Consider the following 12,331-nt stretch of genomic DNA (forward strand, 5'->3'; position numbering starts at 1 on the left):
TATTTTATATATCACGAATAAGTGAAAACTGTGTTCTAACTATGTTTGATTTTTTTGTTGCACGTGACCTTTAACAGTTACCATAGCACTTACTGAGCGATGTGCACTGAAGTTGACAATATTTGAGCTTGTATACATATGTCTCTGTCCTACACCCCTTAGCTTACTCAAAGATTCATACATGCAGACCTTCACTCCTTAATGATTCATAAACCCCGTGAGGATCCAAATTAGAGTTGGTCTTCAGTAACCAATGCCTATCCTAAGAGGCGATTAACGGGAGCATAGCATGGTCAGGCTCTATGTTGAGCACTTGACTTGAATATTTACGGATGACGGCCATATAACTGTAATACCGCTGAATGCGACAATAAACAAACACAAAAAAAATGCTGGAAGCTCACCCTGAACAGTATTTTCATACTGAAGTGACGTAAAATCTGTAAAATCGCCCAGAAAATGATGCACTTTCCGCTTCCGCTGAACCTGCTACAGAGTCCAGTCAGCCTTTAACGATGTATATCATCAATTGAGAGGGTCCGATGAAGGTTTATTCGGGGAATACAGTACATTTGTGTGTCGAAACGATGTGTTGATCTGGCCAATACACATAGAGCATAGGCTCGACTTTTGAACATCCGGGTTAGAATGTTTGTGTTCAACAACAAACGCTTGTCGTCTGACACGGCTAAAAGTCAGCGTATCTCACTTACGTTGTCACTGGATTGTCTGGTCTTGACGCAGCTATCCACAGACCACTGTGGTAATGCTAGAAAGTATATCTGAGTATGGATCATGGGAAGCACGAGCTCCGCGTCACACGATGTCCTGTTCTCTTGTCAACAGAAATAAAATTTCATCCTACTGTCTCAAAACACATTTTCACGCAAATATTTCAGATTATTTCTTAAATTTGATCAGAAGTATATTAATATCAATTTCCATGTATTGTATTGTTTATACCTATTTAATAGACATTTATTCCATACAGACTCCAAATGAACTATTTGATGTGTTTAAGTAAAATGACTTATCAATGGTAATAATATTATTGTAGTCTCATTGGGTGGTTTTAAATGTGTTTATGCTCAAATATCACATGCAAAAAATGAGATTCAATTAGTTGAATTACATCAAGCAAAGATACACTTAAAAACAGTTTACAACCCACCGGGACCTTGTTACGGGTTTGAATAATCGCGCGTCGTAACTTCGCAGAGTAGCGTCCCTTTGAATAGACAACGTCACTATGGTGATTCCCTCACTCGTCATCGACGTTCGCTGAATGAGCTCGCGCAAAGAACATCTTCTCTGCTTTTGCTGCCGATATTTCATCTTGCACATCGCACGTACTTGTGAAAGTCTTCTAAATACTAGATTATGTCAGGTAAATGGTAATTTGAAACTTAAATTCAGTTATCATCAGTAAGAAAATGTTTAGTGTGGTTTTTGTATGATATTGCCTCACACTCGTTATAGATACGTTTACGTTTCATCTCACACAACATGGTACGCACCTATCAAGTTTTCTGAAGTGATTTATTCCTTGTTTGTCCGTAGTTACCAATCTGAATCATGTCAGATGAGTATATACATTTGAAACTTGTACAAGTCTGTCTTCTAAATTATTATTATGTCTGCTATATATGTGAGATGTGAGAAAGTTTTTCAGGAAATATTTTCTGGTATTTTCGCTATATTAGGATGCCTTAACGGCTCTTAGTGAGGTGAGTAAGTTAGGCTTAACGTCAGATTTTAGCAATATTCCAGCAATAATACGGCACCAGAAATCATCTTCACAGCATAAATTCATCACATGTATGGGGTCGAAGCCAAACCTTCAGCGTCTGCAAGGTGATGCGATCATACTGGGATGGATCTACCTGGCCCTGGAATCATGCATTTCTGTGGAAACGTTTGTCATAAGCTATCACGACAATGTTGCGCTTTATTATTTACAGTTTCGTTATGGTATGTCGTTTACGAATTTCCTTTACGTCGTTGGCAGGTCTTAAACTTGGTCTTGTCGCCTACCTGTCGACATCAGGCAGTGGGATACGGAAACTCCCATCTACCATCGCCGGACATGCAGCCAAAAAGGTAACTGTTTTGTATGCCTGAAGTTCTTTACAAACGTCAGAAGATTGAACACATGAAACATGAAAGGAAACACACTCTTAAGGAAAAGTACAGAGATTATATGTGTCGACATTAATTTAATATTACAGTATGGTTAAAAATTATTGAGAATAGCTAAAGCATTTCATATTATTAAACGAGAACAAATCAGATAAAATTGAATGTATTGTGAAAGTGAACTGACCTTTTCATGTTGTGTAGGTAACAATTTAATATTTTATCAAGTCTCCTTGAGCTTCACGGCACAGTCTAAGACGGGTAGGCATACTTCCTATCAGAGAGGTTAGTGTCTCGTGAGTTATGCTGTCCCAGTATCGGACCACTTCTCTCTTAATGTCTTCAATTTTTGTCAACCCCTTTTGATTCACACATTCCTTCATCATCCCCCAAATGTTCTCAATGGGATTTAAGTCAGGACTATATGCAGGAAATGGTAATGCAGTCACATTTTTCTCCTGAAACCACTGCTTGGCATGTTTTGCGGTGTGTTTAGGATCATTATCTTGCTGCAAAATCCAGTCATTTCCATAAAACACATGTGCACTTGGAAGGAGAAAATTATCTAATATGTTAGTGTAGCGTTGACTTGTCAGATTTCCCTCAAACACACACAGCGGGGTCGTTCCTAATAAGGATATCCCTCCCCATACATGAAACTTTGGGCTGTATTTAGGTCATCGATACAACGGTGCTGACGCAGACTTTGTCCATATTTTCACATTATTGGGATATACCCACATTGAGCTTTCATCAGTAAAAATCACATTTTCACAGTCAAAGTTTTCATGTGCCAAACACCACTCAACACGCCTGTCTTTATGTTCTTGTTTCATGAGAGGAGAAGGAATTCCAGTCTTTTTCTCCCATCCAATATCAATCAAATTTCTTCTAACTGTAGATTTTGATACAACTGTTGATCCCCTTTCTATCATTTCATACCTGATGTTGGAGATGCTTGCCCTTTGCTTTTTAGACGCTAAAATTCCCAGCCGGACGCGATCTGAGAAGTCCAATTTTCTGGGTCTCCCTGCTCCTTTCTGGTGCCCAAAATCCTTTCCCTCTTCAAAATTCTTCCTAATCCTATACACAGTTGAAAGAAGAGTTCCTGTTCTCTCGGCCAATGTATTTACATCATCAATTCCTTGATTACACAACTCAACAATCAACCTTCTTTTATCTTCAGCAGACATTGTTGACAGTGCTGAAGAAAATGACGTCTGCTACAAATTCAGGGGAGGTAACTCTAATTGTACTATACTCAGTAGGCCAAGATGAGTTACCTCCCTTATACCATTACTTAGTTTTAAGTATCAGTGAATCAGTTGAGGTGTTAGGATAGCTCAAAGTAAGAAGAAAAAATTCTCAATAATTATGAACCAAACTATAAGTCAGTAACGAAACAAACACATGCAATTAAAATATGTCTTATGTGTTCTCGCTTGTCCATCGGATGTGTGTGTGTCTTTTTCATAACAGATGTTTGATGCAATGGATACGCTGCCAGCTCCAGGACTGGGTCAGCCCAGCATCTTCGGGGTAAGATATACAAGTTATCTGTGACCATGCCCAGTTTAGTTCCATATTACTTAGAGCAAGATTTAATTTTAATCACATTTGGGAGTTGCAAATCAATATCGTCCTCCCAGTAGAAACGGGTTCCGTTTTGTTCCCGAAGCTCTTGAAAATTTCTTAACTAAACTAGTGAGGTCTAGTGGGATAGATTTACTTTTACCGGTACCACAAAACGTATTTTCTGCGCACGCATGATCGGAAGGAAGCTTAAGGTTAGGGTTAGCAGGTTTAGTGTTAGTGTTAGGATTGCGGATAGTCTCTTATGTACAACAACCGGAAGTAGCTATAACAATGGCACCGGTATACGTAAAGTGTTCCTCCAATGTAGTGTAGTGCAGTCTGGTGTAAAGGTGCCTTTGGATAATTTTGTTATGACTTTATGGTTAACAGATTCTTGTTTATTGCATAGAGCGACATTTCCATGTAGATTCTTACATCGTTTTCAAGCCCAAAGTTACAACGTACCATCTATACTAATGGCCCCTTTTGGAGGACGGGTACTTCAAAAAAGCATATCTCTCTTATTGTTGAAGATAGGTCTTATTGTAGCACAAAGGTTGCTCAAGAATGTACGTGTTACATGCATACAGTTATTAAGTACGTAAGGTACGTTACATCTGTCCCTTGTAATATTATAAGATATCATACATGGATTCTAACTTCAGGAAGACGCAATGGACACACAGCCCGCCACAGGACACAGTCAGTTCAGTGTATTCTCGGTGGGCAACATATTGTTTTCATAGTTAATTTTACAGTTACGTAATCTGACAGTATGAACATGAAAACTTATATCATCACTGAAAAAACATTCCACCGGAGCCATATGGATCGTATAACAATGTTTACTTGTTTGTTTACTTCAGGACAATGACATGGACACTCTTCCTGCTCCAGGACCTGCACAGTTTAGCATCTTTGCCAAGGTAGGAATGTATTGGGATGTTTCTGGCTTCAACAAATCAGCTTAAAGACACTCTACCAACTGAATTGTTGTGTTGACATATGACCTCTTCACTTTACTTGACATGCTTTTATCTCAAGGTTGTTATTACAATACACCACTAGACTAATACAATACACCGCTACTATACTATAGTGGACTTGTAGACATGTTGAATTACTCACCAGATATCGTTTCTTCACTTCAGCCTCCAAGCTGGAGGAACGTGACCGGTACTGTTGGTACCATGAGTCTAAACCACATCCTGAAGAACAGGCACTGAAGCTCACCTTCATAACTCATGATAGGATCAGCAGAGATGGACCTTGCCGCAGATCCTAGGTACATGGACTGGCGTCTAGGTCCGAGAGATGATCTTCGTGTGTAACTGATTTCCCACGAGTGACAGGAATTGTGTGGGTGTTTATGGTAATTCTAGCGTCTGGCCATGCCTTTGGGTAGAGTGCATGTTGTCAACGGATGTCAGAGATGATAGTTGGTGGATTATGTTCACACAGAAAGCGTAGATTAAGTCCGGACGAGGATGGTTGGGACGGGGAAGCAAAGAGTGTTTGGATAACTCTGTGTAACAAGAGGGGAGAAACTATGACTGGGAGTGTGTAACAGCGTTGGTATGAAAGGAAGAGATATCTATGAAGGAGGGGCGTGTCTGACTGCCTTTGGATAATGAGTGATCTCGTACAGCTGAAAATTCGGCAGAAGGAATTAATCATATTAATTAAAAAGAGATATTTTGCTGTATCATTGTACGTTGTCAATCCCGTATACTTTTATATAAATAATCATTGTAATTGAGTATACCCGATATAGACACGGCTTAATTCTATACATAGATTTCGTATGAACTGTTTATTTGTAGCTATAGCACTAGATGCACTTGCCGTCGAGTAAAACGGTTCTATTACATAACCAATGGTGTAAATTAAAAACCCCAAATGGTCTTTACACATGCATTTTGACCAAATTTCATTTTGTGTATCTACATTTACTATTGTTACACCTTATTACTATACATTTATAGATATATATTTGTTTATACCTTTCCATGAACGCTACTTGCATAACATGTAATTGTATTTTGGTACATTTTAATGCAGATTTACCTCAGTGTTTATACTAGAAATCTTAGTGTAAAAAGTATATACGCAGCTTCGAAAACATATTGTACATATTATCTAAAAATATTACTGTTGAAAACCGTGTTTACCATTGCTCAACAGTCATTGATTAATGTATTGATATTTAAAAAAACAAAACTTCAAACAATCTTTAAATATGTATGTGCTTCATATATCAAAAAGAACAGTTCTACCTTTAATACTCTTAAAAAGTCCAGTTTCTAAAACAGTATTATTGTTACACACTGTTATTACTAATATACATTTGTTGATTTCTGTACTGTTGTCTTTCAATAAATATTTTACACTGTGGATGTTTCTTATGGGAGGCAGGATTCAAGCCTGTTGTTTTACATTCTACTGTCATATTTAGAGTCAGAGGTAGATCAAAATCATAACTCAAAACACGAACAATTACTTATAAAGCTAGGAACAATAGCTACCTTAAGACAGAAGTGAGTTTGTGCTTGGGTCGAGCAATTACCGCTTAGCAAGCAACACTATTCCAGCTATAACAATCGGATCTGGACCAGACAATCCAGTGATCAACAGCATGAGCATCGATCTGCGCAAGAGATACAATGACGTGTTTCAACCAAGTCAGCGAGCCTGACCACCCGAATCCGTTAGTCGCCTCCTACAACAAGCGCTGGTTACTGAAGACAAGTTCTTACTGTCACTGAGAATTGAAAGGGACTGGGCACAAGTTATTCAACTTATTAAAACCCTCTCTCGACAATTACATGGAAACAATACATGTAATAAACAATGAACAGAGGCAGATACCGGAAACGCTTATTAAGTACAATGAATTTATGGGCGTAAGGAGTAAAGCATTTGTAAACGTCCTCAAATCACGACTCATGTCATTTCGGATCTGCCCATTTTGAAATCGCTCCTTGATAAGCTTCTCACTTTCATTGATAATATGAATGAAATTGTTCAAAACATGAAAGTGGGCATGAAAGAAGATGAGAAGTGTTGCCACTGCAATCGGCAATGTAAGTACCGAGCTTTGATATGCAGTAGAGGAAAGCAATGGGTGCAATGCAAGTGTGAAGAGCTATCTCCATTTGAAATATATGCATTAGAGGGTAACTCTATATTGCCTTATGTGCTCAGAGTACCAAATAAGAGGACTATTCGACCTTCAGTCAAACTGCGCCTGTCAAGTCTACTCCTGAGACCATAAATAGTGATATGGAGACAGCACTATAGGAAAAGGTTATGAAAAGTCTTATACTCGAGATTTCTAATTTGACCAATGAATGATCTGACTGCCAAGGACAACTGAAGAGCCATGAAGGAAATATTCCTAAAATTAGTATGTCAGTGATTCTGGTGAGTGCCCTCAAGCATCTTGACCGATGCTGCCATCGACCTGCCTGGCCTCAACAGATCGCCCTTCATCGGTGAGACTGACTGTACAATTGACCCTGGTGCAGAATAGGCCAAGTAATGAGCCTTGCGTTCAAAAGAAAGTGGGGTCCCAAAGCAAGTTTACACTCCACGATCACAAGAAGTCGTATGCTGATGCTGTTCGCTCTGACAAAAGCCTCCACCGTGGGGAATTGAGACCGCCCAAACAATGATTATTGGTAGCTCATGATCATATCTGACACATCTGGCAAAAAATTGAAATCCAGTTAATTACCTGTTCATACATCTAAAAAGACATAGCTCCAAAGATTGGCAGTCATCCATTGGGATTCTCTTCAAGTTCAATATTCGGAAAAATCAGATGGATTTAAATCCATTAAATGACTGTGCGTTAGTTCAAGCAATGTGCCTACACAGACCACCCTATTCTAGAAAGAACAAACTAATCGGAGCTGATGTTTCAAAGGAATTTGGAAAACTGGAATCAAATACCAAATCCAACTCAATATGTTTGGGTATCTTCAATGTTCATTTTGAAAACCAGCATTGTATGGAAACGGTGGAATTGTTGAAAATGGACAATCTTGTTCAATCCCACAAGTCTGGCTGTAGACTGGATTGGGTTGTTACTTCTGATAACATGCCTTTGGTTTCTGATGTCCAGGTGATAGATAAACAGATGTCAGATCACAGTTTTGTGAGAATGACATGGAATATGAGCAAACCCAAACATAAACCTGCATTTGCAAATCAAATGTCGAAATATTAGGCATTGTCAAATAGGACTTCCGGAAGGATACTCCTAATTCGCTATTGCTGACTGAAACGTCAGATGATCAGAACGTGCTGACTGATATGTATAAGGCAACCCTTACGAGCCTTTTTGATGAACATGCTCCAGTTCAAATTAGTCCGGAAGAGAACAGATTCTTTCTGGTACAAAGAACAAGACCTCCAGGAAAAGCGAGAGTGCAGTGCAGCGTGGCGGAACGTCAGTGGCGTTAATCAAAACTTCAGGTACATCAACAACTTTCTCGGCGAAAAAGACATGAACTCAATTATGACACAAGGAAAGCCAAATCTGATTACTATAAGCATTAATATTAGGAATGAAAGGTAGCACTGGTACGTTGATAAATTCCTTCCTGGATTGCGTCATACCTGAGTAATAGACCACAAACAGTCGTCATCAATCAAGAAGAGTCTAAATGTTTCTTACTTTCGTGTGGAGTACCTCAGGGATCTGTGCTGGGTTCTCTGTTGTCTGTGCTTTATATAACTAGTTGGGGTATAGTGAAAAAAATAATAAAATGGACCATCAATCATATGCTGGTGGTAGTCAACTGATCGACAGCTTTAAACCTGATAATATTCAAGAGGCTCTACAGCGTACTACTGATTGCTCAACTGATGTCAATTCCTGGACGTCATCAAATATGTTGAAGCTAAATGGCGAGAGAAGAGAGGTATTGTTAATAGGCACCAAACATAATTAGCCTGACATTTCTATTACCCCCGTTGAAGTTGGAAATGCTTCAATCCCTTTTGTTGACCATGTAGGAAACCTTGGTGACATGTTCAATTACCCTGGAACTGCAACTACCATCTCCGTTGTAGCAGTACCCTATCTCATAACACGGGGTACCGCTAAAAACGCTGAAAGACATGAAAATCCTTGTTCATTCTAGACTTGACTATAGCAACAGTTTACTGATTAGAATCAGTACACATCCGCTGGAAAAACTGCAGAATATCCAGAACATTGATGCCACTGTCTTTTTCTCTGGTTTTATGCGTTTTGAGCATGCACCTTGTGGATGGATACAGCACAACACAAGTACCCATTATTATTATTAAAACTAGTTTCATTTAGGGTTGCCATAGAAAATGTTTTTATGTCCAAACCAACGTTTAGGATTTCAAAGTCTTGTAACAAATCAAAATGGCAGCTAACATACTTTGGACATTTTTAGAAGATCTTACCCGGATGTTCACGGATGATTTGTCACGGCCCAAAGGATGCTGACCGCAAGATGAGACGTAATGGGTGGGATCGTCAGACTGAATGGCTGTTTGATCGTGTGTCGTCGTACATCAAGGAGGCGTATCTATCTGGCTCATACTATCAATTCCTGGTTTGATCCAGATCCTACTATTTACAGGCAAACGTGACATAGCTTGGTGCTACAAACAGCATCAAAGCAAACACACTTTTAGGATATTCTCGGACACATCAGAACAGGAAACACGGAAGACCCTTATCACAGTATCATTGATGAATTCTCCGACTCTAAATAGACGGTTTCATTCTTTACCCGTGAAGGTAGGGTTAGAAATGGCCTTCAGCACCCATGCTTGTCGTAAGAGGCGACCAAAGGGATCGGGTGGTCCTAACTGTGCAGATCCATGCTCCCTGATCATTGGACTGTGTTGTCCAGACTCGATTATTTACATATAATAGCTTTTTTCCGCCGGAGCGAATGACGAATAAGGCGCTGTCTGGGGTTCAGTTGTTTATTCTAGTGGATCCAGTTGGATACTGATAGTTTCAAGTTTCAACTATTTATTGCCATATATATGGTATACAGCCTATCGAGCACATGGCGCCGTCCTCCCCAACCACATGGCAATCGCTACAGTCTGTCTATCTCTGTATCCCAATGTGAAGTGAAGGTTAATTGCTCAGGTGCAACATGTGGAACCCACTGTTTGCCAATCAACCAATCATAAATCAGCATACGAGCTCACATGATAAACAATTGCTAGTGTCATGACCTGACATGACCTGACATGACACAACCCCTTGAACTATGAGCCTTGTCTGACATCCTTGACTTATATAAGAAATCTCAGAATAAAAGCATTTCTCATGAAATGCTACCTGTGCCATCAAGATACTTTATGAACTCTTTTACCACAAATAAACTGAATAATCTAAAAAAATACTACCACCTAAAACCTTTTTATGAACTGTTTTCTTTTATCTATATATATTTTTTTTATTTGCATTTTATAACTTATATTAAAATGACCACAACCATAACATAATGACATCCTTAAAACACAAGTGGGAAATTGATTCAAGCGTTTGTTAAATAAGTACATGATATATAGAGAATTATAACTCTACTATTTCATCACTGCTACACACTACCCCCGGCAATGAAAATGTCGTCCTCGACATTAACCATGACCTTGAATGACTGATAACAGTACATCAGACACTTTAGTGGGAAGATGTGCAAAAGTGCCCTTCGTTGCTAAATCTTCCAAATATCTTGCCTTCTCAAGCCACTCTGGCGGACGCACAGCATGTGCCATCACAAAGTCGCCACTTGTATGCCATGCTGGTTTGCGTCTCTGTCGTCCAGAACAACGTGGGTCGTTATTAGCAGTGTGAATCTGTACTTCACTGGATACAACAGCACTGTTCTCATCCAACTCTATAGTATCTTCTTCAGCATTTTCTTGAGATAATGTCACAGTTTCTGACTCGATAGCTTCATCAGTAGACTCTGATCTAGAATCTTCACCATCGGACACAGAATCACTCAGGTCTTCATTATGGCCATTACCTGGTTCTGATACTACCACGTCATTAGTCTCTGTTGAAGTTCCTGGAATTGAGGCACCTTCTGACTGTTCTGTGGCATCCGTTAAGTTCAAAACACATGTCTCATCATACTGAGAATATTCACTTGTTGGATTAGCAGTACCCTGGGTCTTTAACACCTTCCTTGGCTTAGGTGTCGGACGCTGCTTCTGGTCAATGTCAACACTGCTAATAGGAAGAAGATGATTTCTGTGCATTGTTTTTGACTTTCCTTCTCCAGCTTCTGAAGTGACCACATACACTGGAATGTCTAAATTTGGCTGTTCTTCAACAACATATGCTTCATTTTCCCATTTATCAGCCAGTTTATGTTTGCCTTCAAACGCAAGCTTTCTTACCAACACTCTGTCACCAACTATGACTTTTGCTCCTCGTGCCCGTTGATCATAACTTTGTTTTTGCCTGTGCTTAGATTTCCTGGAAAGTTTTGCTGCAAGGTCGTAGGACTTCTGTAATCGCTCCTTCAGTGCTTTTGTATAAGACTGTTGTGGTTCTTTCGCATGTCTCTCAATACCAAATGCCAAATCAATTGGTAGTCTGGGATGTCGACCGTACATCAAATAGAATGGTGAAAACCCAGTCGTCTCATGACGAGTACAATTGTAGGCATGAACCAAAGGTGCGACATGTGCTTTCCAGTCTGCCTTCTTATCTGGCTCTAGAGTACCTAACATGCTGAGAAGAGTACGATTAAACCTTTCACATTGCCCATTACCCATGGGGTGATATGGCGTTGTTCGTGACTTCTTCATACCTGTAATTGCACACAATTCTTGAATTAGTCGTCCCTCAAAATTTGCACCCTGATCAGAATGAATTCTTGCCGGGTAACCAAACTGATAAACAAAGTTGTTCAAAAATACTTCCGCAGTCGTACGTGCAGTCATGTTCTTGGTAGGAACAGCTAATGAGTACTTGGTAAAGTGATCTGTAATCACTAAGATGTACTGGAAGTTATTTTTGGAAGGTTCCAATGTCAAGAAATCCATGGCAACCAGTTCTAATGGATATGATGTTTGTACAGTCACTAATGGTGCTTTAGAACTTGTTCTCGATTTCCTGCGTAAACAACGTGCACATCCCTTAATCCAACTCTCAGTCTCTTTTGCCATTCCGGGCCAAAAGAATCTCTCCCTAATCAGTGACAGTGTTTTGTCTCTGCCCAAGTGTCCCATATCATTGTGTAAGCTTTGTAGTACCTGTTTCCTCAAATGAGAGGGAATAACTAGCTGTTCACTAGTGCCTTCAGAACTTTCTGTAATTCTGTAAAGAACACCTTGTCGTAGTTTCAGATTCTCAAATGTCCGTAAATAAGAGTTAAATTCACCGGTGACATGACCTTTCTTTGGCGCTTTCGCCAATCTAATCCATGTTATGACTTCAGCCAAAGTCTGATCCTGAAGTTGTTCCTTTCTCCAGTCCCTTGGAGTCATTGCCTTCAGATCTTGACCTGCCTCATTATCAAGTACCGAATCAGGTGACATGCTCCAATGTAAGTACATTTTTCCTTAAAGAACTCACACTTATCCGAGGCTAGTTTTAGAT

General features: G+C 39.5%; 1 protein-coding gene across 1 annotated transcript; it reads left to right on the forward strand.

The window, feature by feature from the left end:
* The first annotated feature begins 1,968 nt into the window (after nt 1–1,968).
* On the forward strand, nt 1,969–4,937 carry LOC137283872 (uncharacterized). The gene is made up of 5 exons (XM_067815549.1): nt 1,969–2,100; nt 3,616–3,675; nt 4,377–4,433; nt 4,578–4,637; nt 4,863–4,937. Exons 1-5 carry the CDS (start codon nt 1,969–1,971, stop codon nt 4,935–4,937), a joined length of 384 nt encoding a protein of 127 aa, XP_067671650.1.
* The last annotated feature ends 7,394 nt before the right edge of the window (nt 4,938–12,331 follow it).

This window comes from Haliotis asinina, chromosome 5, assembly GCF_037392515.1.
Source record: "Haliotis asinina isolate JCU_RB_2024 chromosome 5, JCU_Hal_asi_v2, whole genome shotgun sequence".
Lineage (NCBI taxonomy): Eukaryota > Metazoa > Mollusca > Gastropoda > Lepetellida > Haliotidae > Haliotis > Haliotis asinina.

Coding starts and splice junctions, on each gene's coding strand:
- LOC137283872 (XM_067815549.1), top strand. CDS start 1,969: ATGGTATGTCGTTTACGAATTTCCTTTACGTCGTTGGCAGGTCTTAAA. Junction 3,676..4,376: donor GTCAGCCCAGCATCTTCGGG/GTAAGATATACA, acceptor TTCTAACTTCAG/GAAGACGCAATGGACACACA. Junction 4,434..4,577: donor GTCAGTTCAGTGTATTCTCG/GTGGGCAACATA, acceptor TGTTTACTTCAG/GACAATGACATGGACACTCT.